Genomic DNA, 27,307 nt, shown 5'->3' with positions numbered 1-27,307 from the left:
TTAAGCCCGAGCCAGGCGTTCATGCTCCTGGTATCCCTTTGTCATTTTCGGAGCAACTTTCTCTCCCAAAAGAAAATTCCATAGCTGACCTTAGATCATTGACAACATCATCTTACTCTTTCTTTCTCACCACATCACATTATACTTAAAAAATAAAAATCCTCTTGTTTTTACAGTAACTTACTGGCAGCCAGTTACCTGTAAGTTACGGTAAAAAAGGAACAGTATGTTACCGTACCATATTTTACAGTATACTGTTACTATTTTACAGTATAATATTTTACGGTATACCAATGCTGTTTCTGTAATATATTTACAGTACCAATAATGCTACTGTAGGTGTTTTATGGTTACAAATACTCTTACTGTAAAGCCTTATTTACTTATTTCACAGAGTGCCTTTCAAGTGAATTGTAGCATTACCAACCATGACTGTATTTGTTAGTGATACAGACAAGGTTGTTGATTTTCTTCATTTTCAGTCCTGTGGCCTTCACTAAGTGAGTTCCTAGTTGAATGTTATCATTAAAATTAAACACAACGTATTACATATCTCATAAGGCCTTATTTTGTGGCCTAGTTTGACCCTAATACAGTGACCTGAAACTCATGGTTTACAGGCCACATCAGGCCTGTAAAAACAATTGTCACATGCGCCGAATACGACTGGTGTAGAATTTATCGTGAAATGCTTGCTTACAAGCCCTTTGCAACAATGCAGAGTTAAAAAATGAAATAGTAACACAAGAGGAATAAAATAAAATACACAAGAATGGAGCTATATATTGTACAGGGAGTACCAGTACCAGATCAATGTGGAGCTATATACAGGGAGTACCAATACCAGATCAATGTGGAGCTATATACAGGGAGTACCAGTACAAGATCAATGTGGAGCTATATACCCAGAGTACCAGTACCAGATCAATGTGGAGCTATATACAGGGAGTACCAGTACCAGATCAATGTGGAGCTATATACAGGGAGTACCAGTACCAGATCAATGTGGAGCTATATACAGGGAGTACCAGTACCAGATCAATGTGGAGCTATGTACAGGGAGTACCAGTACCAGATCAATGTGGAGCTATATACAGGGAGTACCAGTACCAGATCAATGTGGAGCTATATACAGGGAGTACCAGTACCAGATCAATGTGGAGCTATATACAGGGAGTACCAGTACCAGATCAATGTGGAGCTATATACAGGGAGTACCAGTACCAGATCAATGTGGAGCTATATACAGGGACTACCAGTACCAGATCAATGTGGAGCTGTATACAGGGAGTACCAGTACCAGATCAATGTGGAGCTATATACAGGGAGTACCAGTACCAGATCTATGTGGAGCTATATACAGGGAGTACCAGTACCAGATCAATGTGGAGCTATATACAGGGAGTACCAGTACCAGATCAATGTGGAGCTATGTACACGGAGTACCAGTACCAGATCAATGTGGACCTATATACAGGGAGTACCAGTACCAGATCAATGTGGAGCTATGTACAGGGAGTACCAGTACCAGATCAATGTGGAGCTATATACAGGGAGTGCCCGTACCAGATCTATGTGCAGATGTATGAGCCACTTTACAAGCCAGCATAATGTGACTTTCCAGTAATTTTCCCTGGGAAACCTGGTAAAGTTAGCAGTATTTTGCAACTCTACTTGCAAATCGCATTATTCTGGCTTGCAAAGTGATGTGTATTGGAATCCAGCCAGTGTTAGAATTTGCAACACTTTGAATTTTCATTCACCCACAACCTGCATTCAGATTAACTATCAGGGTTAGGGACATCGTGAAGACTACTTAAACCATTTAAACTGGAACAACCATTTCAGTAACGGGTGCAAAAAATCTAAATGATTGGATTAGTTTCAAAAAATTATCTCTCTTGCTTCAGAGGATGTGCTTGGATTTTGTTGTCCGTGTGCTTTTAGTGTGACATTCTGTTTGGAACATTCACAAATACAATAAGTGAAATGCATTTTTACATTAAATATTTCCCGACCATTGAATTTCTTCTCACAATGCAATGTAATTCATGGTAATCTACAGTATTCAGTTATACAGTCTGTTACTGTTGATTATGTAGTAATTTACAGTGACAATTTCAGGATAAAAAAAAAAGTTTACCTTAAGAGACCAGTGCCTGGTCCATACACATCTGTAATCCAAGTGGTACAACAGTTTATCAAAGGTCTACACATATCACTGGTAAATTGGGAATCTTCTGATGGCAGCTAAATAATATAATCCAAGTTGTACAATAGCCTATCACTGGCAGCTAAATAATATAATCCCCCCCCCCCCCCATTAATCTACACACAATACCCCATAATGACAAAGCAAAGACAGTTTTTTTTATTTTGGAAATGTATACAAAATACTAAACTGAAATATTTATTTTACATATGTATTCAGGCCCTTTGCTCAGTACTTTGTTGCAGCGATTACAGCCTCGAGTCTTCGAGGGTATGACGCTACAAGCTTGGCACACTGTATTTGGGGAGTTTCTCCCATTCTTCTCTGCAGATCCTCTCAAGCTCTGTCAAGTTGGATGGGGAGCATCACTGCAAAGTGATTCGATCGGGTTCAAGTCCGGGCTCTGGCTGGGCCACTCAAGGACATTCAGAGACTTGTCCCGAAGCCACTCCTGCATTGTCTTGGCAGTGTGCTAGGGTCGTTGTCCTGTTGGAAGGTGAACCTTCGCCGTCCTGAGCACTCTGGAGCAGGTTTTCATCAAGTATCTCTCTGTACTTTTCTCCGTTCATCTTTCCCTTGATCCTGACTAGTCTCCCAGTCCCTGCTGATGAAAAACATCCCCACAGCATCATACTGTCACCACCATGCTTCACCGTAGGGATGGTGTAAGGTTTCCTCCAGACGTGACGCTTGGCATTCAGGCCAAATAGTTCAATCTTGGTTTCATCAGACCAGAGAATCTTGTTTCTCATGGTCTGAGAGTCTTTAGGTGCCTTTTGGCAAACTCCTAGCGGGCTGTCATATGCCTTTTATTGAGGAGTGGCTTCTGTCTGGCCACTCTACAATAAAGGCCTGATTGGTGGAGTGCTGCAGAGATGGTTGTCCTTCTAGAAGGTTCTCCCATATCCACAGAGGAACTCTGGAGCTCTGTCAGTGTGACCATCGGGTTCTTGGTCACCTCCCTGACCAAGGCCCTTCTCCCCTGATTGCTCAGTTTGGCCGGGTGGACAGCTCTAGGAAGAGTCTTGGTGGTTCCAAACTTCTTCCATTTAAGAATGATGGAGGCCACTGTGTTCTTGGGGACCTTCAATGCTACAGAAATTTGAAACAGGATGCACCTGAGCTCAGTTTTTCGAGTTTCATAGCAAAGGGTCTGAATACTTATGTAAATTAGGTATTTCTGTTTTTCATTTGTAATAAATTAGCAAAAATAAATTCAAATCTGTTTTCGCTTTGTCATTATGAGTTATTGTGTTTAGATTGATGAGGAAAAACATAAATGTAATTTTTAAAATAAGGCTGTAACGTAACAAAATGTGGAAAAAGTGAAGGGGTTTGAATACTTTCCAAATGCACTGTGTCTGCCCTATATCTTGCTAGATGCCCAATCATGCTGTGCAGACTGTCAAGATGGCGTAGTGACAAAATATATGCTAATTTTGTTTGTTTTATGTTTTCTTCTGGTCAGGGCCGGACTAACGCATTTTGGGCCCGGGGCACTTGCCTTTTTTTTAGGAAAACAGATGTTTTTTGGGAATACAGATGACTTCCTGCATTTCAACACATTTTTCCATGGGGCAGAGAGAAAAATCTGCAGTTTTATAATGCTATTCTACACATTTTGTCATGAGGCTGAGAGAAATGTTATGTTTAATTTTACACGTTTAATACACATTTTGCCATAGGGCAGAGAGAAAAATTTGCTGTTTTATAGCTCATCTCATGCTATTCTACATATTTTGCCATGAGGCTGAAATGACATTTTTGCAGTTTTAAAGCAAATTTTCTGTAATTCTAAACATTTTGCCATTGCTTATGATGGGTTGGTTAAGACCTCCAGGGAGCCCCCGGACCCCCCCAAAAACTATTGTTATTTATTTATTTTAAAAATGTGGGTTGCCCTGGGGCACATGCTCTGCGTTCCCATTTGGTAATCCAGCCCTGCTTCACGTGTGTTATGTGTTAATTCTTTCCTCGTGGCAACTGGCAAGGTGTGTGTGTGTGTGTGTGTGTGTGTGTGTGTGTGTGTGTGTGTGTGTGTGTGTGTGTGTGTGTGTGTGTGTGTGTGTGTGTGTGTGAGTGAGTGAGTGAGAATATATGCTGCCTCTCTATGTCACTAAATGATGCATGACCAGCATTCACCCCTGACCCTCAGCAAAGAACATAATTTGGAGCACTACTGACATATGCACACACACACACAGACACTCTCTCTCTTTCCTTTCTACTATCCACCAGTTATCACAAGATCCCAAGAGAGGTTAGCGTATTCAGAAAAACATATCTGTAGTTGTGTTTGAATGACTGTGTGTAACCAGAGCTCTCCCAAGTCGTGCAAATAACTACTTTTCTCTCATGTTGTGTTGAACCATAGAAACAACCGAGAAGAACTAGTTACTCTCCTCTTCTTCTGTAATTGGCAGGATAAACCCATTGGGATCAGACATCTCTTAAAAGGTCCTGATGAATGTTCACAGAGATCTCTAGGTTCACTGAGAGGACAGTGAATACCTAGCAGTGGGCTGAACAGCTGAGACAGCTGTCTGTCTGTCTGTCTGTCTGTCTGTCTGTCTGTCTGTCTGTCTGTCTGTCTGTCTGTCTGTCTGTCTGTCTGTCTGTCTGTCTGTCTGTCTGTCTGTCTGTCTGTCTGTCTGTCTGTCTGTCTGTCTGTCTGTCTGTCTGTCTGTCTGTCTGTCTGTCTGTCTGTCTGTCTGTCTGTCTGTCTGTCTGTCTGTCTAAGTTCTGTTCCTGAAAGGCTGACCATAACATGAAAACAATAACACATACCTGTTCCTGAAAGGCTGCCCATAACATGAAACCAATAACACATACCTGTTCCTGAAAGGCTGCCCATGAAACCAATAACACATACCAGTGCACAACTGGAGCAGCTGAAAGGTAGGAAAGTCAGTCAGTCAGTCAGTGGTCTCTTTGGCCACTGGTCAGTGATTTTCTGTACGTTTGCTGAAGGTTCCAAGAGCTTTCGATCGTGAGTTCCATTCTGAATAGTTCCACATTCCACGTGAGATTTCCACATGAGAACATTAAAGCATTCCTCTAAGCCGGTGTTATGTTTTGCCCCTCCCCTTTTAATTCTGCTAGCTGAATCTCAAATTCAGGACACAAAAATGTTACGTGTAACACAGCCACAGGGACAGCTGAAGCCGGCCACTCACGTATGTGAATACAGAGGAGAAATAAAAAAAAACATAACTAGGTTAGGAATTGTTGGTTGTTGTACATCAGACCTGGGTTGAAATACTATTTGAAATAATTTAAAATACTTTTTCTGTGCTTGATTACAATGGAACCAATAGAAAAGTCCGAAAAGTGCGAAACCCTGCCAACCTGACACTCCAGGCAGGCTAAAGCAAACGCAGAACATTTTGAAAGATTTCAAATAGTATTTCAACCCAGGTCTGTTGCACATGTCAATCAAAATTAAGATAGAAAAGCTATAATATATATATATATATATATATATATATATATATATATATATATATATATATATATATATATATATACGATCTGGGGCTGTTTTTCATGGTTCTGTCTTGGACCCTTCGTTCCAGTGAATGGAAATCTTAATGCTACAGCATACACTGACATTCTAGATGATTCTGTGCTTCCAATTTTGTGGCACCAGTTTGGGGAAGGTATTTTCCTGTTTCAGCATGACAATGCCCCCGTGCACAAAGCGAAGTCCATACAGAAAGGGTTTGTCGAGATCGGTGTGGAAGAACTTAACTGGCCTGCACAGAGCCCTTACCTCAACCCCAACGAACACCTTCGGGATGAATTGGAACGCTGACTGCGAACCAGGCAAAATCGCCCAACATCAGTGACCAACCTCACTAACACTCTTGTGGCTGAATGGAAGCAAGTCCCGCAGCAATGTTTCAACATCTAGTGGAAAGCCTTACCAGAAGAGTTGAGGCTGTTATAGCAGCAAAGGGGGACCAACTCCATATTAATGCCCATGATTTTGGAATAAGATGTTCGACGAGCAGGTGTTCACATACTTTTGGTCATGTAGTGGATATTTAACATTTCTTCCTGGAGATGTCTGTGAAAGCTACTGGGTATGTCCCTCATGCCAACTTATTCCTATGTTTCCCACGCCTTCCCACTTGGGGAGGTATTTTGGTGCGGGACAGGAAGTGAAGGGGCGGAGTTACAGATTTGGCATTCCCCCAGGCTCGGGTGTCGAGGCAGGGATCAGGTATCGTGTCTAGACGACCAGCTGTGCATCTTCACTCCGTGCCCCTGCCTCTCCCGTCACCTCTGAATTTAAACACCTCAGCTGGCCACTGCACAGATTATTTAATGAACTATTATATAAAGATTAGTCAATCTACTCTTTGCATTCTGTAGCTCGGGCTGATAAACTTCGTGAACAACCTGAATGTCTTTGGGATCTATAGAGGGTATAATCCTGAAAATAAAAGAACAGCATAACATACTTAACATTTCAGGATGCCTTTAATTTTTCCTGTCCCTGTGTTATGTGGTTTAGTGTGTATGTGCAACCTAGTTATTCTGCCCCGACTGTGTTCTTTGTGGCCCTCAGGGCTTAATGTGCTGAATGTGTAGAAATGTAAGGAATACATGGAGGAATATGATTATGTAATTCCTCGAAATTCCATTCTGTTTGGGATTTAGATTTAGCATGTTTTGACATTCTTCTCACGTACCTCTCGTCCATGTGATGTCAGCATTGGTACTTCTGGTTCTGTCTAGCTTTCACTCTATCTTTCTCTCTCTCTCTCTCTCTCTCTCTCTCTGTGTCTCTCTTCTCTCTTTTCATTCATGCTCACCCATCCTCTTCTTTGATCACCCCCCTCTCTCTTTCCTCTGTGTCTTGTTCACCCCTTTCTATTTCTCTCACCATCCCTCCCTCCCTCCCTCCCTCCCTCCCTCCTCCCTCCCTCCCTCCCTCCCTCCCTCCCTCCCTCCCTCCCTCCCTCCCTCCCACCTCTAGCAGGCCGTCTGCTCTTTAGGGACGAACCGTCTCACATTCAACCTTATGTGTCATCTTGCAAGGTTGACTCTGAAATCTTATTTACAGAGATAGGAATAGCAGGTGCATCGAGGAAGGGCTCCGCTCTAGTCTGTGTGTGTGAGTGTGTGTTTTGTGTCCTTTTGTCTGTGTTATGTGTTCCAGAAGAGCTGTGCAGCGTTTTGCATGAGAGAGCGAGCAGACAAAGCCGGCCGGCGAGCAGACGCTGGTGTAAAGGATGTGTGTTGGAGACTGGGGACCAGAATGTAGGAATTTATTACCAGCAAGCTCTCTGCCGACAAAGCTGCTTCTTAGACACCCGGAGAGGATCGGAGAGGGGGATGCTGTCTCCCTCTAACTGGACTGTGACTGCCCTTTGTCTGCTCCCACCTCTCTCTATCGCCCTCCTTTCTTCTTCCCCCCTCTCTCTATCTCCCTCCTTGCCCTCTGGATCTGGGAGTGAGGATGTGAGCGACGAGAGGAACAAAGAGAGGAGGTCACATTCTAACCTTCTAACCTCAAGACCTGCTGCTGGAAATACATCTAAAAAGGAACAACATGCTCTGAGAGATTCTCTCTCTCCCTCTTTCATTTTTTCTCGTTTTTCTCCTTTTCCTCCCTTTCTTCCTCCTCCTGTTCCTGTGTCGGGTTCCTCCGTAGAGTCACGGTTCCACCATGTCCTTGGCGTTCTGTGGAAACGAGAACAACTCGTTGGCGTACAACGTGGACCGTGGCATCCTCAACAACGGCTGCTTCCTGGATGCGCTCAACGTGGTGCCGCACATCTTCTTGCTCTTCATCACTTTCCCCATCCTCTTCATTGGTGAGTCTCCGCACAAGGTGAGAGCCCCACGGCCCCATCACACACACAACAATCACATGACCGGGAAAGTATAGACACACACACATCAAATTGGCCAGTGTTACCTAGTGTTGATTTTTCAGTATAACATTTCTAGTGTTGATTCAGGAGTTAAATGAACTCTGTAAGTGTTAAATTAACACTCAGTGGTGTAAAAGAACCCCAGTGCTGGTGTTAATAACCAGTGTAAGAGTGTGATTATGTCAGTTTTACTCTGTGGAGAGTAAAACGTTCCCATCAAAACCACCTCTATCGTTATCATATTTCTCAGCATGCTCTACTGCAGCTAGACTTTTTAGGATTGTTTTTAATATCTGTGTTTTTGCATGTACATTGATTGACATCAAAGGAAGGCCTTATGATATTTGTAATGTATTGTCTTAAGCAGTTACATTTTTATGATAATATTAGCCTACAATACGAACTCACTTGGTGAAGTCCAGAGGACTGAAACTGAACAAATTCAACAACCATTTCTCTGTCACTAACAAATACAGTCATGGGTGGTAAAGCTTTTAATTTGTTATTTTTGTTCACCTGTGACTGTAAGTATTGTACAAGTTTAACTGCTACATGGTTATGTAACTTAAAGTTTGAGTGTGTCCAGTGCCAGTTCTGAGCTCTTTGTAAATGCTTATGTAAGAACTTGTGGTTATGGAGACTTGTGTAATATTATAATATACTGACATAAAGACATAAAAATGTCCTTCAGATGTTTCTACAACTTTATTGGAGTCCGCCTGTGGTAAATTCAATTGATTGGACATGATTTGGAAAGGCACACACCTGTCTATATAAGCTCCCACAGTTGAAAGTGCATGTCAGAGCAAAAACCAAGCCATGAGGTCAAAGGAATTGTCTGTAGAGAGCTGAGACACAATTGTGGTACCCTGGTGAAGGCTACCAAAAATATATGCAGCATTGAAGGTCCCCAAGAACATAGTGGCCTCCATCATTTTTAAATGGAAGAATTTTGGAACCACCAAGACTCTTCCTAGAGCTGGCCTTGGTCAGGGAGGTGACCAAGAACCCAATGGTCACTCTGACAGAGCTCCAGAGTTCCTCTGTGGAGATGGGAGAAACTTCCAGAAGGACAACAATCTCTGCAGCACTCCACCAATCAGGCCTTTATGGTAGAGTGGCCAGACATGAGCCACTCCTCAGTAAAAGGCACATGACAGCCCGCTTGGAGTTTGCCAAAAGGCACCTAAAGACTCTCAGACCATGATAAACAAGATTTTCTGGTCTGATGAAACCAAGATTGAACTCTTTGACCTGAATGTCAAGCATCACATCTGGAAGAAATCTGGCACCATCCCCATGGTGAAGCATGGTGGTGGCAGCATCATGCTGTGGGGAAGTTTTTCAGCGGCAGGGACTGGGGGACTAGTCAGAATTGAGGAAAAGATGAACGGAACAAAGTACAGAGAGATACTTGATGAAAACCTGCTCAAGACCTCAGAAAACCAGACAAGACAACGCAGGACTGGCTTCGGGACAAGTCACTGAATGTTCTTGTGTGGCCCAGCCAGAGCGCGGACTTGAACCCCATTAAACATCTCTGGAGAGACCTGAAAATAGCTGTGCAGCGACGCTCCCCATCCAACCTGACAGAGCTTGAGAGGATCTGCAGAGAAGAATGGGAGAAACTCCTCAAATGCCAAGCTTGTAGTCTCATACCCAAGAAGACTCAAGGCTGTAATCTCTGCCAAAGGTGCTTCAATAAAGTACTGAGTAATTATGTAGATGTAATATTTCCAGGTTTTTTTGTTGCAAAAAATGTACTTTAATCACTGGTAGTGATTATCAGGAGGATGAAAATGATGAAGATATTGTCAACATATGCCAGAGGAAGTGTACCGAGCCTTACTCCCTAAGATAATCAATTATTACTGAGCCTTACTCCCTAATAAGATAATCAATTATTACTGAGCCTTACTCCCTAATAAGATCATCAATTATTACTGAGCCTTACTCCCTAATATCATCAATTATTACTGAGCCTTACTCCCTAAGATCAGCAATTATTACTGAGCCTTACTCCCCAAAAATATAATAAATTATTACTGAGCCTTACTCCCTAAGATAATCAATTATTACCGAGCCTTACTCCCTAATAAGATAATCAATCATTACTGAGCCTTACTCCCTAAGATCATCAATTATTACTGAGCCTTACTCCCTAATAAGATCATCAATCATTACTGAGCCTTACTCTCTAAGATCATCAATCATTACTGAGCCTTACTCCCTAAGATCATCAATTATTACTGAGCCTTACTCCATAATAAGATCATCAATTATTACTGAGCCTTACTCATTAATAAGATCCTCTATTAATACTGAGCCTTACTCCTTAAAAAGATCATCAATTATTACTGAGCCTTACTCCCTAATAAGATAATCAATCATTACTGAGCCTTACTCATTAATAAGATCATCAATTATTACTGAGCCTTACTCCTTAAAAAGATCATCAATTATTACTGAGCCTCTTCCATGTGCTTCACTTTTTACATTTAACTATGCATTTATTCATTTAGCATAGGAATATACATTCCACTGTACAGTATGCATAGTACACAGTGTTTCCCCTATGATTAACATTGTAACGGAAACCTGGCCCTCGGTGAAGCACCTTGTTCTGGGAAGCATTTTTATTTTCAACTAACCAATGTGACCTTTCTGGTGGAATTTAGGCCCAACCAGCATGAGCTAGAACCCTCTTCTACTGTAGGGGTTGGGTTACACATCCCTGCTCGCCTCCCGTCCTCTTTAGCCTGGCTACCCTCCCCCCTTTCCACTGGTGTCATAATCACTGTGTAACCGGCTGGTCACCTTCGTGTCATCAATGTATGACAAGTTCACTGTGCCCCTGTCCCTGTTGTTAAAGTTATTACAATGTGCTAAGGCATTCCTCCAGTGTCATTATCATTGCATGACCGGTGTTTTGTCCCTGTGACAGCTGTTAAAAGGACACCAATGTGCCTGGCTATGTGTCATCGGCGTGTGACTGACCAGTTCACTATGTCCCTGTCACACTGTTGAAGGGAGGCCATTACAACTGAAAAGGAACCGTATTCCCTTTACAGTGAACCACTCTGGGCTCTGGGAAAGAGATGTGCATGCCATACAAGATTTACCCTGAAACTAATAAGGACTGGTAGTAACTAATTAGCTCAGATTGTAGATGAGAGAAAGAGAGAGACAAAAAACAGAGAAAGACAGCAATAGAGAAGGAGAGATAACTACTGTGTAAACTGATGCTAATGGTTATAGGTTAAACTCATAAACTCACAAGGACCACCGTGGAGGTGAACGGCTACGGAGCAAACTGATCTCTGTTTCTCTCTGACTCTCTCTGTCTCTCTCCCTCTCAATTCAATTCAATTTAAGGGGATTTATTGGCATGAGAAACATATGTTTACATTGCCAAAGCAAGTGAAATGGATAATAAACAAAAATGAAATAAACAATAAAAAATTAAAAGTAAACAATCACAAAAGTAAAAAAATAATAAAGACATTTCAAATGTCATATTATGTCTATATACAGTGTTGTAATTATGTGCAAATAGTTACAGTACAAAGGGGAAAATAAATAAACATTGGTTGTATTTACAATGGTGTTTGTTCTTCACTGGTTGCCCTTTTCTTTCGCAACAGGTCACAAAAACTGCTGCTGTGATGGCACACTGTGGTATTTCACCCAATAGATATGGGAGCTTATCAAAATTGGATTTGTGCACATAGCTTGTCTTCTCTTGAGAGCCCGGTTTGCCTTGGGTGCCCTTTCTCAATAGCAAGGCTATGCTCGCTGAGTCTGTACATAATCAAAGATTTCCTTCATTTTGGGTCAGTCACTGCGGTCAGATATTCTGCCACTGTGTACTCTCTGTTTAGGACCAAATAGAATTCTAGTTTGCAATTTTCTTTTTGTAAATTCTTTCCAATGTGTCAAGTATTTTTGTTTTCTCATGATTTGGCTGGGTCTCTCTCTCTCTCTCTCTCTCTCTCTCTCTCTCTCTCTCTCTCTCTCTCTCTCTCTCTCTCTCTCTCTCTCTCTCTCTCTCTCTCTCTCTCTCTCTCTCTCTCTCTCTCTCTCTCTCTCTCTCTCTCTCTCTCTCTCTCTCTCTCTCTCTCTCTCTCTCTCTCTCTCTCTCTCTCTCTCGTTAAATTAATCTATCTTTCAACCTATTTTTTCCCCCTTTCTTTCTCTCTCGGTGTGAGACAACACAACCTGTTAATCTGGCACATACATGTAATATTGTTTTAAGAGGTTAAGAGACTGTAACGCCCTGGCCATAGAGAGGGTTTTTTTGTTCTTTATTTTGGTTAGGCCAGGGTGTTACATTGGGTGGGCGTTCTATGTTCTTTTTCTATGTTTTTGTATTTCTTTGTTTTGGGCCGTGTGTTTCATCCCAATCAGGCACAGCTGAAGTTCGTTGATGTTGATTGGGAGTCACACATAAGTGCATGTGTTTCCATTGGGGTTTTGTGGGTAATTGTTTCTGTCATTGTGTTTCACCTGACAGGACTGTTTGGCTGTTGGTTTTTCTTGTTTTGTTTGCATAGTGTTCTTTCTTAATTAAATATGACGAACACTAACTCCGCTGCGTTTTGGTCCACTCTCTTTCACGGCAGCCGTTACAGAATTACCCACCAAACAAGGACCAAGCAGCGGAGGAAGGAGCAGCACCAGGAGAGCAGCATGATGGACTCATGGACGTGGGAACAAATACTGGACGGAGAGGGACCATGGACTCAGGCTGGGGAGTATCGCCTCCCGCAGTGGGAGATCGAAGCGGCGAGAGCGGAGAGGCGATGGTATGAGGAGAGAGAGCGCAACAGGCACGAGAGGCAGCCCCAAGATTTTTTTTGGGGGGGGGTGGGCACACGGGACAGTCGGCGGTGCCGAGGACGGAACCAGAGCCAGTCGGGTTGACGTTGGAGGTGAGCGAAGGGTGCGAAGCAGAGACAGTGAAGGAGTTGATGGGGAGATTGGAGGAGAGAGAGATGAGAGAGCTGCTGGTTTGGTGCATAAGGCACGGCATTCGCCCTACGGAGCGTGTCAGTGAATTGATGTCACCTGAGTCAGTTCTCCATCCTTGTCCTGAGGTGCGTGCTGGCCTCCTGCATGTCTTCCCAGCCCTGCACGTCCTGTGCCTACGCCCAGAAACAGGCCTCCTGCATGTCTTCCCAGCCCTGCATGTCCTGTGCCTATGCCCAGAACCAGGCCTCCTGCGTGTCTTCCCATCCTGGTCAAGCCCGTGCCTCCTCCTCGGACCAGTCCGCCAGTTGGTCTCCCCATCCTGGTCTGTCCTGTGCCTGCTCCATGGACCAGGCCTCGAGTGGGTTTCCCCATCTTGGTTAAGCCTGTGCCCCCTCCTCGGACCAGGCCTCCAGTGGGTCTCCCCATCCTGGTCAGTCCTGTGCCACCTCCTAGGACCAGGCCTGAAGTGGGTTTCCCCATCTTGGTTAAGCCTGTGCCTCCTCCTCGGACCAGGCCTCCAGTGGGTCTCCCCATCCTGGTCTGTCCTGTGCCTGCTCCACGGACCAGGCCACCAGTGGGTCTCCCCATCCTGGTCCGTCCGGTGCCACCTCCCAGGACTAGGCCTCCAGCTGCCAGAGTGGCCCGCCTGTCCGGAGCTGCCAGAGTGGCCCGCCTGTCCGGAGCTGCCAGAGTGGCCCGCCTGTCCGGATCTGCCAGAATGGCCCGCCTGTCCGGAGCTGCCAGAGTGGCCCGCCTGTCCGGAGCTGCCAGAGTGGCCCGCCTGTCCGGAGCTGCCAGAGTGGCCCGCCTGTCCGGAGCTGCCAGAGTGGCCCGCCTGTCCGGATCTGCCAGAGTGGCCCGCCTGTCCGGAGCTGCCAGAGTGGCCCGCCTGTCCGGATCTGCCAGAATGGCCCGCCAGCCGGGCGCAGACAGGGTCGTCCGCCAGCCGGGCGCAGCAAGGGACACCCGCCAGCCGGGCGCAGCCAGGGTCGTCCGCCAGCCAGGCGCAGCAATCGCCGCCCGCCAGCCGGGCGCAGCCAGGGTCATCCGCCAGCCGGGCGCAGCCAGGGTCGTCCGCCAGCCGGACGCAACAAGGGTTGCCCGCCAGCCGGGTGAAGTCAGGGTCGCCCACCAGACCTTCGGCGCAGCCAGGTGCGCCACCTAAGAGGGCGACGCCAAGGGTGGGGCAGAGGCCACGTCCTGCACCTGAGCCGCCGCCGTAAGAAGGCCCACCCGGACCCTCCCCTTCAGTGTCAGGTTTTGCGGCCGGAGTCCGCAACTTGGGGGGGTACTGTAACGCCCTGGCCTAGTCCTATCACTCTCTCCAATGTTCACAGTGCTTCAGTTACACTCACATTAAAAAATACCATAGTCGTGGCCAAAAGTTTTGAGAATGACACAAATATTAATTTTCAAAGTCTGCTGCCTCAGTTTGTATGATGGCAATTTGCATATACTCCAGAATGTTATGAAGAGTTAATTTGCAATTAATTGCAAAGTCCCTCTTTGCCATGCAAATCAATCCCCCCAAAATATTTCCACTGCATGCCACAAAAGGACCAGCTGACATCATGTCAGTGATTCTCTCATTAACACAGGTGTGAGTGTTGACGAGGACAAGGCTGGAGATCACTCTGTCATGCTGATTGAGTTCGAATAACAGACTGGAAGCTTCAAAAGGAGGGTGGTGCTTGGAATCATTGTTCTTCCTCTGTCAACCATGGTTACCTGCAAGGAAACACGTGCCGTCATCATTGCTTTGCACAAAAAGGGCTTCACAGGCAAGGATATTGCTGCCAGTAAGATTTCACCTAAATCAACCATTTATTGGATCATCAAGAACTTCAAGGAGAGCGGTTCAATTGTTGTGAAGTAGGCTTCAGGGCGCCCAAGAAAGTCCAGCAAGCGCCAGGACCGTCTCCTAAAGTTGATTCAGCTGCGGAATCGGGGCACCACCAGTACAGAGCTTGCTCAGGAATGGCAGCAGGCAGGTGTGAGTGCATCTGCACTCACAGTGAGGCGAAGAATTTTGGAGGATGGCCTAGTGTCAAGAAGGGCAGCAAAGAAGCCACTTCTCAGGAAAAACATCAGGGACAGACTGATATTCTGCAAAAGGTACAGGGATTAGACTGCTGAGGACTGGGGTAAAGTAATTTTCTCTGATGAATCCCCTTTCCGATTGTTTGGGGCATTCGGAAAAAAGCTTGTCCGGAGAAGACAAGGTGAGCGCTGCCATCAGTCCTGTGTCATGCCAACAGTAAAGCATCCTGAGACCATTCATGTGTGGGGTTGCTTCTCAGCCAAGGGAGTGGGCTCACTCACAATTTTGCCTAAGAACACAGCCATGAATAAAGAATGGTACCAACACATCCTCCGAGAGCAACTTCTCCCAACAGCTTGGTGATGAACAATGCATTTTCCAGCATGATGGAGCACCTTGCCATAAGACAAAAGTGATAACTAAGTGGCTCGGGGAACAAAACATCGATATTTTGGGTCCATGGCCAGGAAACTCCCCAGACCTTAATCCCATTGAGAATGTGTGGTCAATCCTCAAGAGGCGGGTGGACAAACAAAAACCCACAAATTCTGACAAACTCCAAGCATTGGTTATGCAAGAATGGGCTGCCATCAGTCAGGATGTGGCCCAGAAGATAATTGACAGCATGCCAGGACGGATTGCAGAAGTCTTGAAAAAGAAGGGTCAACACTGCAAATATTGACTCTTTGCGTCAACTTCATGTAATTGTCAATAAAAGCCTGACACTTATGAAATGCTTGTAATTATACTTCAGTATTCCATAGTAACATCTGACAAAAATATCTAAAGACACTGAAGCAGCAAACTTTGTGGAAATTAATATAACTTTTTGCCACGACTGTATACTATGGTAGGAATACTGTAGTATTCACTGCAGTGTTTTTGCAGACCTTACTGTTGTATTCACTGTAGTATTTTTAGGGACTGAAGTCCACAAGAACACTACAGTGAATACTGTAGTATTTACTGCAGTATACTCTAGTAATGAAAAAAATTGTATGTACTATGTTAATTACTGTAGTGTTTTTGCATACTGTAGTATGGTATACTATAGGATTTTGGGGGACTGTGGTATACTTTAATAGTTACTGTTTCTCAGACTGTAGTATTTACTAAAGTGTTGTTTTTTTCCTATCTTTGAGATAGAGGTGGGGGACTTTCTCCTTGAGAAAACCTGCAGGAGAATGTCTGTAGTATATACTACAGTGTTTTTTTGTGGATAATACTGTAGTATTTACTATAGTATTCTACGTTATACAAAAACATTCTATACTAGGTACTACACGTGATCGAGAGATACTACAGTGTGTAGTATAGTATCCTACAGTATACTACAACTTTCTACAGAATTATACAGTAAATGAGTATACTCACCAGAACAGGTGTCACTTTGTATGTGTTCGTGTGTGGCGTGGGCGCGCGCGCGTGGGCATGCGCGTGTATGTCTATGTGTTTGTTTGCGTGCCTGAGTTGCTGTGAGTGATTAACTCACCGCCCGACAGCATTAGCATAATGTAATTGGTAAGGAGATGTTGTTTAAGGCAGCAGTTGGATGCGTTGATAATAAAACCCATGACACTTTGATTATTATATCATTTTAATGAGCATTTTGTCAGTTAGTACCAGGTGTGTTTGATAACCCACAAGCACAGCAAAATAAGCTCTTCATGATTTACATTTGTTTGATTTGTCAACTAATGTGAATTCAACACGAAATCAGCTAAATATTTCACCATGTCATTGAATTTAGGTTAAAAGTTGGGTGAAAAAAATACAAATGCCCTTATGTTGATGACCTTTTGCAAATCCAATTAATTTTCCATGTTGATTCAAGGTCATCACATAGATTTTTGGGGGTTGAAATTACCTGTAAACAACGTTGATTCAAACAGTTTTTGCCCACATGTCTAACTGGCGGCTATTGCTTGGCTCAAGACCATTAGTCCATTGAGCTAAAATCCTAGATGTTAGCGTTTAGGAGTTGACTGTAATGAAAAGAAAATTCCAACACACTGGTGGTCTATAGTCTTTCTACGTTAATGGTAGTTTGACCGAAACATTGGTAAATAAGATCCATTAAATGTCGGAAACATCTAGATCACCTATGTGCAGCTATTTTTATCTCAATATCAACTGATTTCTGGGTAACAGTTAAGTACCTTACTGTGATTGTTTTAAATGAAAAAAATGGTCTAAAAGAAACAAAAATAGCTTCTTAGCTGAATGCACTTCCTCAAGCAAGAAGTTTGCTCGGACTGCTTGGGAGTGGTCTGAGGGAAGGTCTAATCGGAGGAGCCTAATGGAAGGGATGTGTGACCTGAAAACGAGCCGCTATTGGCAGTGAGGAGGGAAAACGCTCTTTTATTGGTCTATTAACTTATACGTCCAAAAACTCCACCCAGACAAACAAACTGATACTTCAGGCCGTTTTTTCAAACAGCTTTTACATGAAGTGCATTATCATAATTTTCACAATCCCGTTTTTGACTGCACTGTCCCTTTACTGAAGATAAAAAAAATCTCCATGCATATAGCAGCACATAAGGTGTGCGAGTTTACTTTATAATAGCTTTTAGGAGCTCACAGGAAGTCACAGGCAAGGTAGTGTTGTTCTCTTTCTGTCTAGACAGGCCTAGCTGCAGGCACCGGAGGCTACAGACAAGGTTACTGTTAAAGGGAGATTAGCTTGGTGACCCACCTCGCAGTGAAGGCCTTCACAGACTTGGCCGGTTGCCACTGACTCCCCTCGGATGACCTTTTATCTTGTCCTACTTCTACGACCTTTCATCTTGTCCTGCTCCTTTGACCTTTCATCTTGTCCTACTCCTACGATTTTTCATCTTGTCCTATCTCATGACCTTTCGTCTTGTCCTGATCCTATGACCTTTTATTTTGTCCTGCTCCTATGACCTTTCATCTTGTCCTACTCCTATAACTCACAGGGACAACTTCCTTGTTAAGCTTTTCAAGGTTGGACTGGGAGTTAGCAGAATTGAATCTACAGCTTTAAGCAAATGTCTGGAAGTGAATTCACCTGAAGGGGATTGTGTGTGTCCACCACAGTCCCTGTACGTGAATCAGTAGTCTGAGGTGTCTTATTTGAGGCCAGGATTTTATCTAATCAGCAGCAGATCCGCCTTATAGAGCACTTGACATTTGAAGGTCATTTATGATTGAGCTGACATGTTCAGCGTTTACCGTGATTGCGGTATGTGTGAACAAGAAACATTGCCTTTAAAATGTGCATAGCTGAAAAAGCTTGATTGGATTGAATCCCGGCTGTAGACAAGTAAAATGTATAATATTGAAATTGACTCTCACCTGTCCAACTCTCTCCTAGTGCTTCATTTGTAAATTGGGACCTGCCGGAACAAAAAGTGAGCTGAGAGGAGGGTGACCTGGGGGGCTCTGAGGTACCAGAATGCATTAAAAGAAAAAGGTTATAATAAAGCATTGCATATGTAGAGCACTAGAGTAGAGGCGCATGCAGAAGTTGCACACAGGGGGATTCTTTTTCTAAGCCTAGGGTCTGGGAAAAGACACACTTATTGTACAATACTAGGAGGAAATTATAGTCCTAAAAAAACTTTCCAGTTTCACAGACTCACTCAATGATGCACAGCTCACTCACCGGCGATGGCCAATGCGCTCGTGCCGAAAGCCTATATCTTCCTTGTTTAACTTTGTCAAACAATGTTGTTCGCTCAATAGGCCTATTTGGAAGTTGATAACATATTTGGTAGCCTACAAACAGTTTAGTATTCTCTTTTCAGCAGAATCCAAAGCCTGTTTTGCATGATGTTCACTGACAGATAAACGGTGCGTTCCCGACGGTAGGAATGCCTTGTGATTGGGCAACACACAAAACACACAATAAGCTATTGATCCTCTGTGGCTAAATGATAGACCTATTCCTGGTCTAGTATTCTGAATTATTTCATTTATGCTGTGGCACCTCCAGCACCCTTCCCTATGATTCTATGAGGAAATAAGTTTAGAAAAAAAAACTCTAGACCACCTTTACACCACACACAGAGACACATACAAAGCTCTCCCTCACCCTACATTTGGCAAATCTGACCATAATTCTATCCTCCTGATTCTTGCTTACAAGCAAAAACTAAAGCAGGAAGCAGCAGTGACTAACTCAATTCGGAAGTGGTTAGATGACACGGATGCTACACTGCAGGACTGTTTTGCTAGCACAGACTGGAATATGTTCCAGGATTCTTCTGATGGCATTGAGGAGTATACCACCTCAGTCACCGGCTTCATCAATAAGTGCATCGATGACGTCGTCCCCACAGTGACCGTACGTACATATCCAAACCAGAAGACATGAGGCAACATCCGCACCGAGCTAAAGGCTAGAGCTGCCACTTTCAAGGAGCGGGACACTAATTCCAACACTTATAAGAAATACCGCTATGCCCTCAGACAAACCATCAAACAGGCAAAGTGCCAGTACAGGACTAAGATTGAATCCTACTACATCGGCTCTGACACTCGTCAAATGTGGCAGGGCTTTGCAAACTATTAAGCACTACAAAAGAAAACCCAGACGCGAGCTGCCCAGTGACACGAGCCTACCAGACGAGCTAAATGCCTTTTATGCTCGCTTGGAGGCAAGCAACACTGAAGCATGCATGAGAACACCAGCTGTTCCGGTCGACTGTGTGATCACGCTATCCGTAGCCGATGTGAGCAAGACCTTTAAACAGGTCAACGTTCACAAGGCCAGACAGATTAGCAGGACGTGTACTGAGAGCATGCGCGGACCAACTGGCAAGTGACTTCACTGACATTTTCAACCATAGTCCCTGTGCCCAAGAAAACGAAGGTACCCTCCCTATATGACTACCACCCTGTAGCACTCACGTCAGTAGCCATGAAGAGTGTTGAAAGGCTGGTCATGGCTCACATCAACACCATTATCCCGGAAACCCTAGACCCACTCCAATTCGCATACCACCCCAACAGATCCACAGATGACGCAATCTCAATCTCACTCCACACTGCCTTTTCCCACCTGGACAAAAGGAACACCTATGTGAGAATGCTATTCATTGACTACAGCTCAGCATTCAACACCATAGTGCCCTCAAAGCTCATCACTAAGCTAAGGACCCTGGGACTGAACACTTACCCCTGCAACTGGATCCTGGACTTCCTGATGGGCCACCGCCAGGTGGTAAGGGTGGGAAACATAACATCTGTCACACTGTTCCCCAATACTGGGGTCCCTCAGGAGTGCGTGCTCAGTCCCCTCCTGTGCTCCCTGTTCACCCACGACTGCGTGGCCAAGCACGACTCCAACACCATCATTACATTTGCTGACTACATAAAAGTGGTAGGCCTGATCACCGACAACGATGAGACAGCCTATAGGGAGGAGGTCAGAGACCTGGCAATGTGGTGCCAGGACAACAACGTTTCCCCCAATGTGAGCAAGACAAAGGAGCTGATTTTGGACTACAGGAAAAGGAGGGTCAAACAGGCCCCCATTAACATTGTCGGGGCTGTAGTGGAGTGGGTTGAGAGTGTCTACATCACCAACGAACTATCATGGTCCAAATACACCAAGACAGTTGTGAAGAGGGCATGACAACACATTTTCACCCTCAGGAGACTGAAAACATTTGGCACATGTCCCCAGATTCTCAAAAAGTTCTACAGCTGCACCATCGAGAGCATCCTGACCGGTTGTTTCACCACCTGGTAATGCAACTGCTCGGCGTCCAACCGTAAGACGCTGCAGAGGGTAGTGTGTACAGCCCCGTACATCACTGGGGCCAAGCTTCCTGCCATCCAGGACCTATATACTAGGGGGTGTCGAGGGAGGGCCCAAATAATTGTCAAAGACTCCAGTCATCCAAGTCATAGACTGTTCTCTCTGCTACCGCACGACAAGCGCTACCGGAGAGCCAAGTCTAGATCCAAAATGCTCCTTTACAGCGTCTACCCCCTAGTCATAAGACTGCTGAACCATTAATCAAATGGTCACATTTACATTGACCCCCCTTGTTTGTTATTGTCATTTTATTGTGTTACTTTTTATTAAATTTTTTACTTTAGTTTATTTAGTAAATATTTTCTGCATTTTTGGTTAAGGGCTTGTAAGTAAGCATTTCACTTTAGGGTCTACATCTCTTGTAGTTGGTGCATGTGACAAATGACATTTGATTTGACTTTAAGTGCAATGCTGGACAGATGAGAGTTGCAGGCTCATGTTTATCAGAGCAGAGAGAGGGAGAGGGATCATAGAAAGGGAGTTCTGTAAGAGATACAGGCACGCGTTTCGCTCTCACCACAGCAATGGCCACACATTGGTCTATACGGGCTACAGGTTTGAGCAAACCATAAACCTGGGCCAGCCCAACACGAATCAGTTATTATAATATCGGGCACGTTTTCACATGATGTGTTTTAGGGGGCAGGAGAATTACAGGAGGCAACTTGAATTAACTCTGATTTTATTATAATTTTTACATTGCAAATGGTGAAAATACATTTTCATACCAAGAGAGGTACTGAAACTTGCCAAATGGGTTTCGCAACGAAGCATTCCAATATTGATGGATTCCCCTGTTCCGGCAGGATCCAGCTCAAACTAAGCACTGCTGTCTCTCATCAGATCAGATAAAGAAGGGAGGGAAGCTACGGTAGACAGGCGTCACACTGTTCTCTGAGGTTAACTTCCTGTTTCCTGTGTTATTGTTGACATCAGAAAGACATCACATTGTTCTTTGAGGTTAACTTCCTGTGTTGTTATTGTTGACATCAGACAGACGTCACACTTTTCTCTGAGGTTAACTTCCTATTTCCTGTGTTGTTATTGTTGAGATCAGACAGACATCACACTGTTCTCTGAGGTTCATTTCCTGTTTCCTGTGTTGTTATTGTTGAGATCAGACAGACATCACACTGTTCTCTGAGGTTAATTTCCTGTTTCCTGTGTTGTTGTTGTTGTTGTGTTTGCTGTGTGCTGTAAGGCTGGGGCAGCCAGAGCTCCAAGGTGCACATCCACCACAGCACCTGGCTGCACTTCCCTGGTCACAACCTGCGCTGGCTCCTCACCTTCATCCTCCTCTTTGTCCTGGTCTGTGAGATTGCTGAGGGCATCGTCTCCGATGGGTGAGTCCATTTCCCCCTAATCCTCTACTGCAGTGGTTCTCAATCCTGGTCCTGGGGACCCAAAGGGGGAACATTTGTGTTTTTGCCCTAGCACTACACACCTGATTTAAATCATCAAAGCCTTTTGATGAGTTGATCATTTGAATCAGCTGTGTAGTGTTAGGGCAAAAACACAAATGTTCCCCCTTTGGGTCCCCAGGACCAGGATTGAGAACCAGTGCTCTACTGGAACTATGGCCATGTTTGACGTACCCCTCCCCAATACCTCCCCAGTACCTCATCAATACCTCCCCACTACCTCATCAATACCTCCCCATTACCTCATCATTACCTCGATCAATAGCTCCCCAATACCTCATCAATACCTCCCCAGTACCTCATCAATACCTCCCCAGTACCTCATCAATACCTCCCCAGTACTTCCCCAGTCCTCTTGGACTGACGAGTGAGGCCGGTTGGACGTCCTGTCAAATTCTCTAAAACGACGTTCGAAGCGGCTTATTGTAAAGCAATTAACATAACATTTTCTGTCAACAGCTCTGGTGGACATTCCTGCGCTCCCTCAACTTGAGACATCTGTGTCATTGTGTTGTGTGGCAAAAGTGCACATTTTAGAGGGACATTTACATTTTAGTCATTTAGCAGACACTCTTATCCAGAGCGACTTACAGTAGCGATTGCATACATTTCATTTCATGCATTTTTTTTTGTACTGGCCCCCGTGGGAATCGAACCCACAACCCTGGCGTTGCACACACCATGCTGGCGCTGCAAACACCATGCTCTACCAACTCAGCCACAGGGAAGCCTAGAGACCTTTTATTGTCTCCAGCAAAAGGTGCACCTGTGGAATGATCACGCTGTTTAATCATCTTCTTGATATGCTACACCAGTCAGGTGGTTGGATTATCTTGGCAAAGGAGAAATACTCACTAACAGTGATGTTAACAAATTTGCGTCTGAATACTTTCTGAATGCACTTTGCATATATACTGCTCAAAAAAATAAAGAGAACACTTAAACAACACATCCTAGATCTGAATGAAAGAAATAATCTTATCAAATACTTTTTTCTTTACATAGTTGAATGTGCTGACAACAAAATCACACAAAAATAATCAATGGAAATCCAATTTATCAACCCATGGATGTCTGGATTTGGAGTCACACTCAAAATTAAAGTGGAAAACCACACTACAGGCTGATCCAACTTTGATTTAATGTCCTTAAAACAAGTCAAAATGAGGCTCAGTAGTGTGTGTGGCCTCCACGTGCCTGTATGACCTCACTACAACGCCTGGGCATGCTCCTGATGAGGTGGCGGATGGTCTCCTGAGGGATCTCCTCCCAGACCTGGACTAAAGCATCCGCCAACTCCTGGACAGTCTGTGGTGCAACGTGGCGTTGGTGGATGGAGCGAGACATGATGTCCCAGATGTGCTCAATTGGATTCAGGTCTGGGGAACGGGCGGGCCAGTCCATAGCATCAATGCCTTCCTCTTGCAGGAACTGCTGACACACTCCAGCCACATGAGGTCTAGCATTGTCTTGCATTAGGAGGAACCCAGGGCCAACCGCACCAGCATATGGTCTCACAAGGAGTCTGAGGATCTCATCTCGGTACCTAATGGCAGTCAGGCTACCTCTGGCGAGCACATGGAGGACTGTGCGGCCCCCCAAAGAAATGCCACCCCACACCATGACTGACCCACCGCCAAACCGGTCATGCTGGAGGATGTTGCAGGTAGCAGAACATTCTCCACGGCGTCTCCAGACTCTGTCACGTCTGTCACATGTGCTCAGTGTGAACCTGCTTTCATCTGTGAAGAGCACAGGGCGCCAGTGGCGAATTTGCCAATCTTGGTGTTCTCTGGCAAATGCCAAACGTCCTGCACGGTGTTGGGCTGTAAGCACAACCCCCACCTGTGGACGTCGGGCCCTCATACCACCCTCATGGAGTCTGTTTCTGACCGTTTGAGCAGACACATGCACATTTGTGGCCTGCTGGAGGTCATTTTGCAGGGCTCTGGCAGTGCTTCTCCTGCTCCTCCTTGCACAAAGGCGGAGGTAGCGGTCCTGCTGCTGGGTTGTTGCCCTCCTACGGCCTCCTCCACGTCTCCTGATGTACTGGCCTGTCTCCTGGTAGCGCCTCTATGCTCTGGACACTACGCTGACAGACACAGCAAACCTTCTTGCCACAGCTCGCATTGATGTGCCATCCTGGATGAGCTGCACTACCTGAGCCACTTGTGTGGGTTGTAGACTCCGTCTCATGCTACCACTAGAGTGAAAGCACCGCCAGCATTCAAAAGTGACCAAAACATCAGCCAGGAAGCATAGGAACTGAGAAGTGGTCTGTGGTCCCCACCAGCAGAACCACTCCTTTATTGGGGGTGTCTTGCTAATTGCCTTTAATTTCCACCTGTTGTCTATTCCATTTGCACAACAGCATGTGAAATTTATTGTCAATCAGTGTTGCTTCCTAAGTAGACAGTTTGATTTCACAGAAGTGTGATTGACTTGGAGTTACATTGTGCTGTTTAAGTGTTCCCTTTATTTTTTTGAGCAGTGTATATATATATATATTTCACTGCCCTCCATGTGCTCACCAGAGGTAGCCTGACTGCCATTAGGTACCGAGATGAGATCCTCAGACCCCTTGTGAGACCCTATGCTGGTGCAGTTGGCCCTGGGTTCCTCCTAATGCAAGACAATGCTAGACCTCATGTGGCTGGAGTGTGTCAGCAGTTCCTGCAAGAGGAAGGCATTGATGCTATGGACTGGCCCGCCCGTTCCCCAGACCTGAATCCAATTGAGCACATCTGGGACATCATGTCTTGCTCCATCCACCAACGTCACGTTGCACCACAGACTGTCCAGGAGTTGGCGGATGCTTTAGTCCAGGCCTGGGAGGAGATCCCTCAGGAGACCATCCGCCACCTCATCAGGAGCATGCCCAGGCGTTGTAGGGAGGTCATACAGGCACGTGGAGGCCACACACACTACTGAGCCTCATTTTGACTTGTTTTAAGGACATTACATCAAAGTTGGATCAGCCTGTAGTGTGGCTTTCCACTTTAATTTTGAGTGTGACTCCAAATCCAGACCTCCATGGGTTGATAAATTGGATTTCCATTGATTATTTTTGTGTGATTTTGTTGTCAGCACATTCAACTATGTAAAGAAAAAAAGTATTTGGTAAGATTATTTCTTTCATTCATATCTAGGATGTGTTGTTTAAGTGTTCCCTTTATTTTTTTGAGCAGTATATATACACAGTTGAAGTTGGAAGTTTACATACACCTTAGCCAAATGCATTTAAACTCAGTTTTTCAGAATTCCTGAAATGTAATCCTAGTAAAAATTCCCTTTCTTAGGTCAGTTAGGATCACCACTTTATTTTAAGAATGTGAAATGTCAGAATAATAGTAGAGAGAATGATTTCTTTTATTTCTTTCATCACATTGCCAGTGGGTCAGAAGTTTACATACACTCAAATCGTATTTGGGAGCATTGCCTTCAAATTGTTTAACTTGGGTCAAATGTTTTGGGTGGCCTTCCACAAGCTTCCCACAATAAGTTGGGTGAATTGTGGCCCATTCCTCCTGACAGAGCTGGTATAACTGAGTCAGGTTTGTAGGCCTCCTTGCTCGCACACGCTTTTTCAGTTCTGCCCACACGTTTTCTATAGGATTGAGGTCAGGGCTTTGTGATGGCCACTCCAATACCTTGACTTTGTTGTCCTTAAGCCATTTAGCCACGACTTTGGAAGTATGTTTGGGGTCATTGTCCATTTGGAAGACCCATTTGTGACCAAGCTTTAAATTCATGACTATTGTCTTCAGATGTTGCTTCAATATATCCACATAATTTTCCTCCCTCATGATGCCATCTATTTTGTGAAGTGCACCAGTCCCTCCTGCAGCAAAGCACCCCCACAACATGATGCTGCCACCACCGTGCTTCACGGTTGGGATGGTGTTCTTCGGCTAGCAAGTCTCCCCCTTTTCCCTCCAAACATAATGATGGTCATTATTGCCAAACAGTTCTATTTTTGTTTCATCAGACCAGAGGGCATTTCTCCAAAAAGTACAATCTTTGCCCCATGTGCAGTTGAAAACCGTAGTCTGGCTTTTTTATGGCGGTTTTGGAGCAGTGGCTTCTTCCTTGTTGAGCGACCTTTCTGGTTATGTCGATATAGGACTTGTTTTACTGTTGATATAGATACTTTTGTACCTGTTTCCTCCAGCATCTTCACAAGGTCCTTTGCTGTTGTTCTGGGATTGATTTGCACTTTTCGCACCAAAGTACGTTCATCTCTAGGAGACAGAACGAGTCTCCTTTCTGAGCGGTATGACGGCTGCGTGGTCCCATGGTGTTTATACTTGCGTACTATTGTTTGTACAGATGAACGTGGTACCTTCAGGCATTTGGAAATTGCTCCCAAGGATGAACCAGACTTGTGGAGGTCTACAATTGTTTTCTGAGGTCTTGGCTGATTTCTTTTGATTCTCCCATGATGTCAAGCAGAGGCACTGAGCTTGAAGATAGGCCTTGAAATACATCCACAGGTACACCTCCAATTGACTCAAATGATGTCAATTAGCCAAACAGAAGCTTCTAAAGCCAAAACATAATTTTCTGGAATTTTCCAAGCTGTTTAAAGGCACAGTCAACTTAGTGTATGTAACTTCTGACCCACTGGAATTGAGATGTAGTGAATTATAAGTGAAATAATCTGTCAGTAAACAATTGTTGGAAAAATGAATTGTGTCGTGCACAAGGTAGATGTCCTATCCGACTTGCCAAAACTATAGTTTGTTAACTATACATTTGTGGAGTCGTTGAAAAACGAGTTTTAATGACTCCAACCTAAGTGTATGTAAACTTCCGACTTATATATATATATATATATATATATAAATAATGGCCCGTATTTGTTTTGAATGCTGGCCTTCTAGGCAGAGTTGCAAAGAAAAAGCCATATCTCAGACTGTCCAATAAAAAGAAAAGATTAAAATGGGAAAAAGAACACAGACACTGGACAGAGGAACTCTGCCTATA

General features: G+C 44.5%; 1 protein-coding gene across 2 annotated transcripts in view; it reads left to right on the top strand.

Annotated features, from left to right (window-relative positions):
• Window positions 1–7,191: 7,191 nt before the first annotated feature.
• LOC106584588 (ATP-binding cassette sub-family C member 8) overlaps window positions 7,192–27,307 on the top strand; it is a 181,053-nt gene continuing 160,937 nt past the window's right edge. For both annotated transcript variants that reach the window (XM_014170042.2, XM_014170041.2), the window contains exons 1-2: window positions 7,192–8,037; window positions 22,102–22,243. In XM_014170042.2, coding sequence (XP_014025517.2) covers window positions 7,890–8,037; window positions 22,102–22,243 — 290 coding nt within the window. In that variant the 5' untranslated portion in view covers window positions 7,192–7,889. The remainder of the gene's footprint in view (window positions 8,038–22,101; window positions 22,244–27,307) is intronic.

This window comes from Salmo salar, chromosome ssa23 (genome assembly GCF_905237065.1).
Source record: "Salmo salar chromosome ssa23, Ssal_v3.1, whole genome shotgun sequence".
NCBI lineage: Eukaryota > Metazoa > Chordata > Actinopteri > Salmoniformes > Salmonidae > Salmo > Salmo salar.
This window is presented reverse-complemented; position numbering and strand designations above follow the sequence as displayed.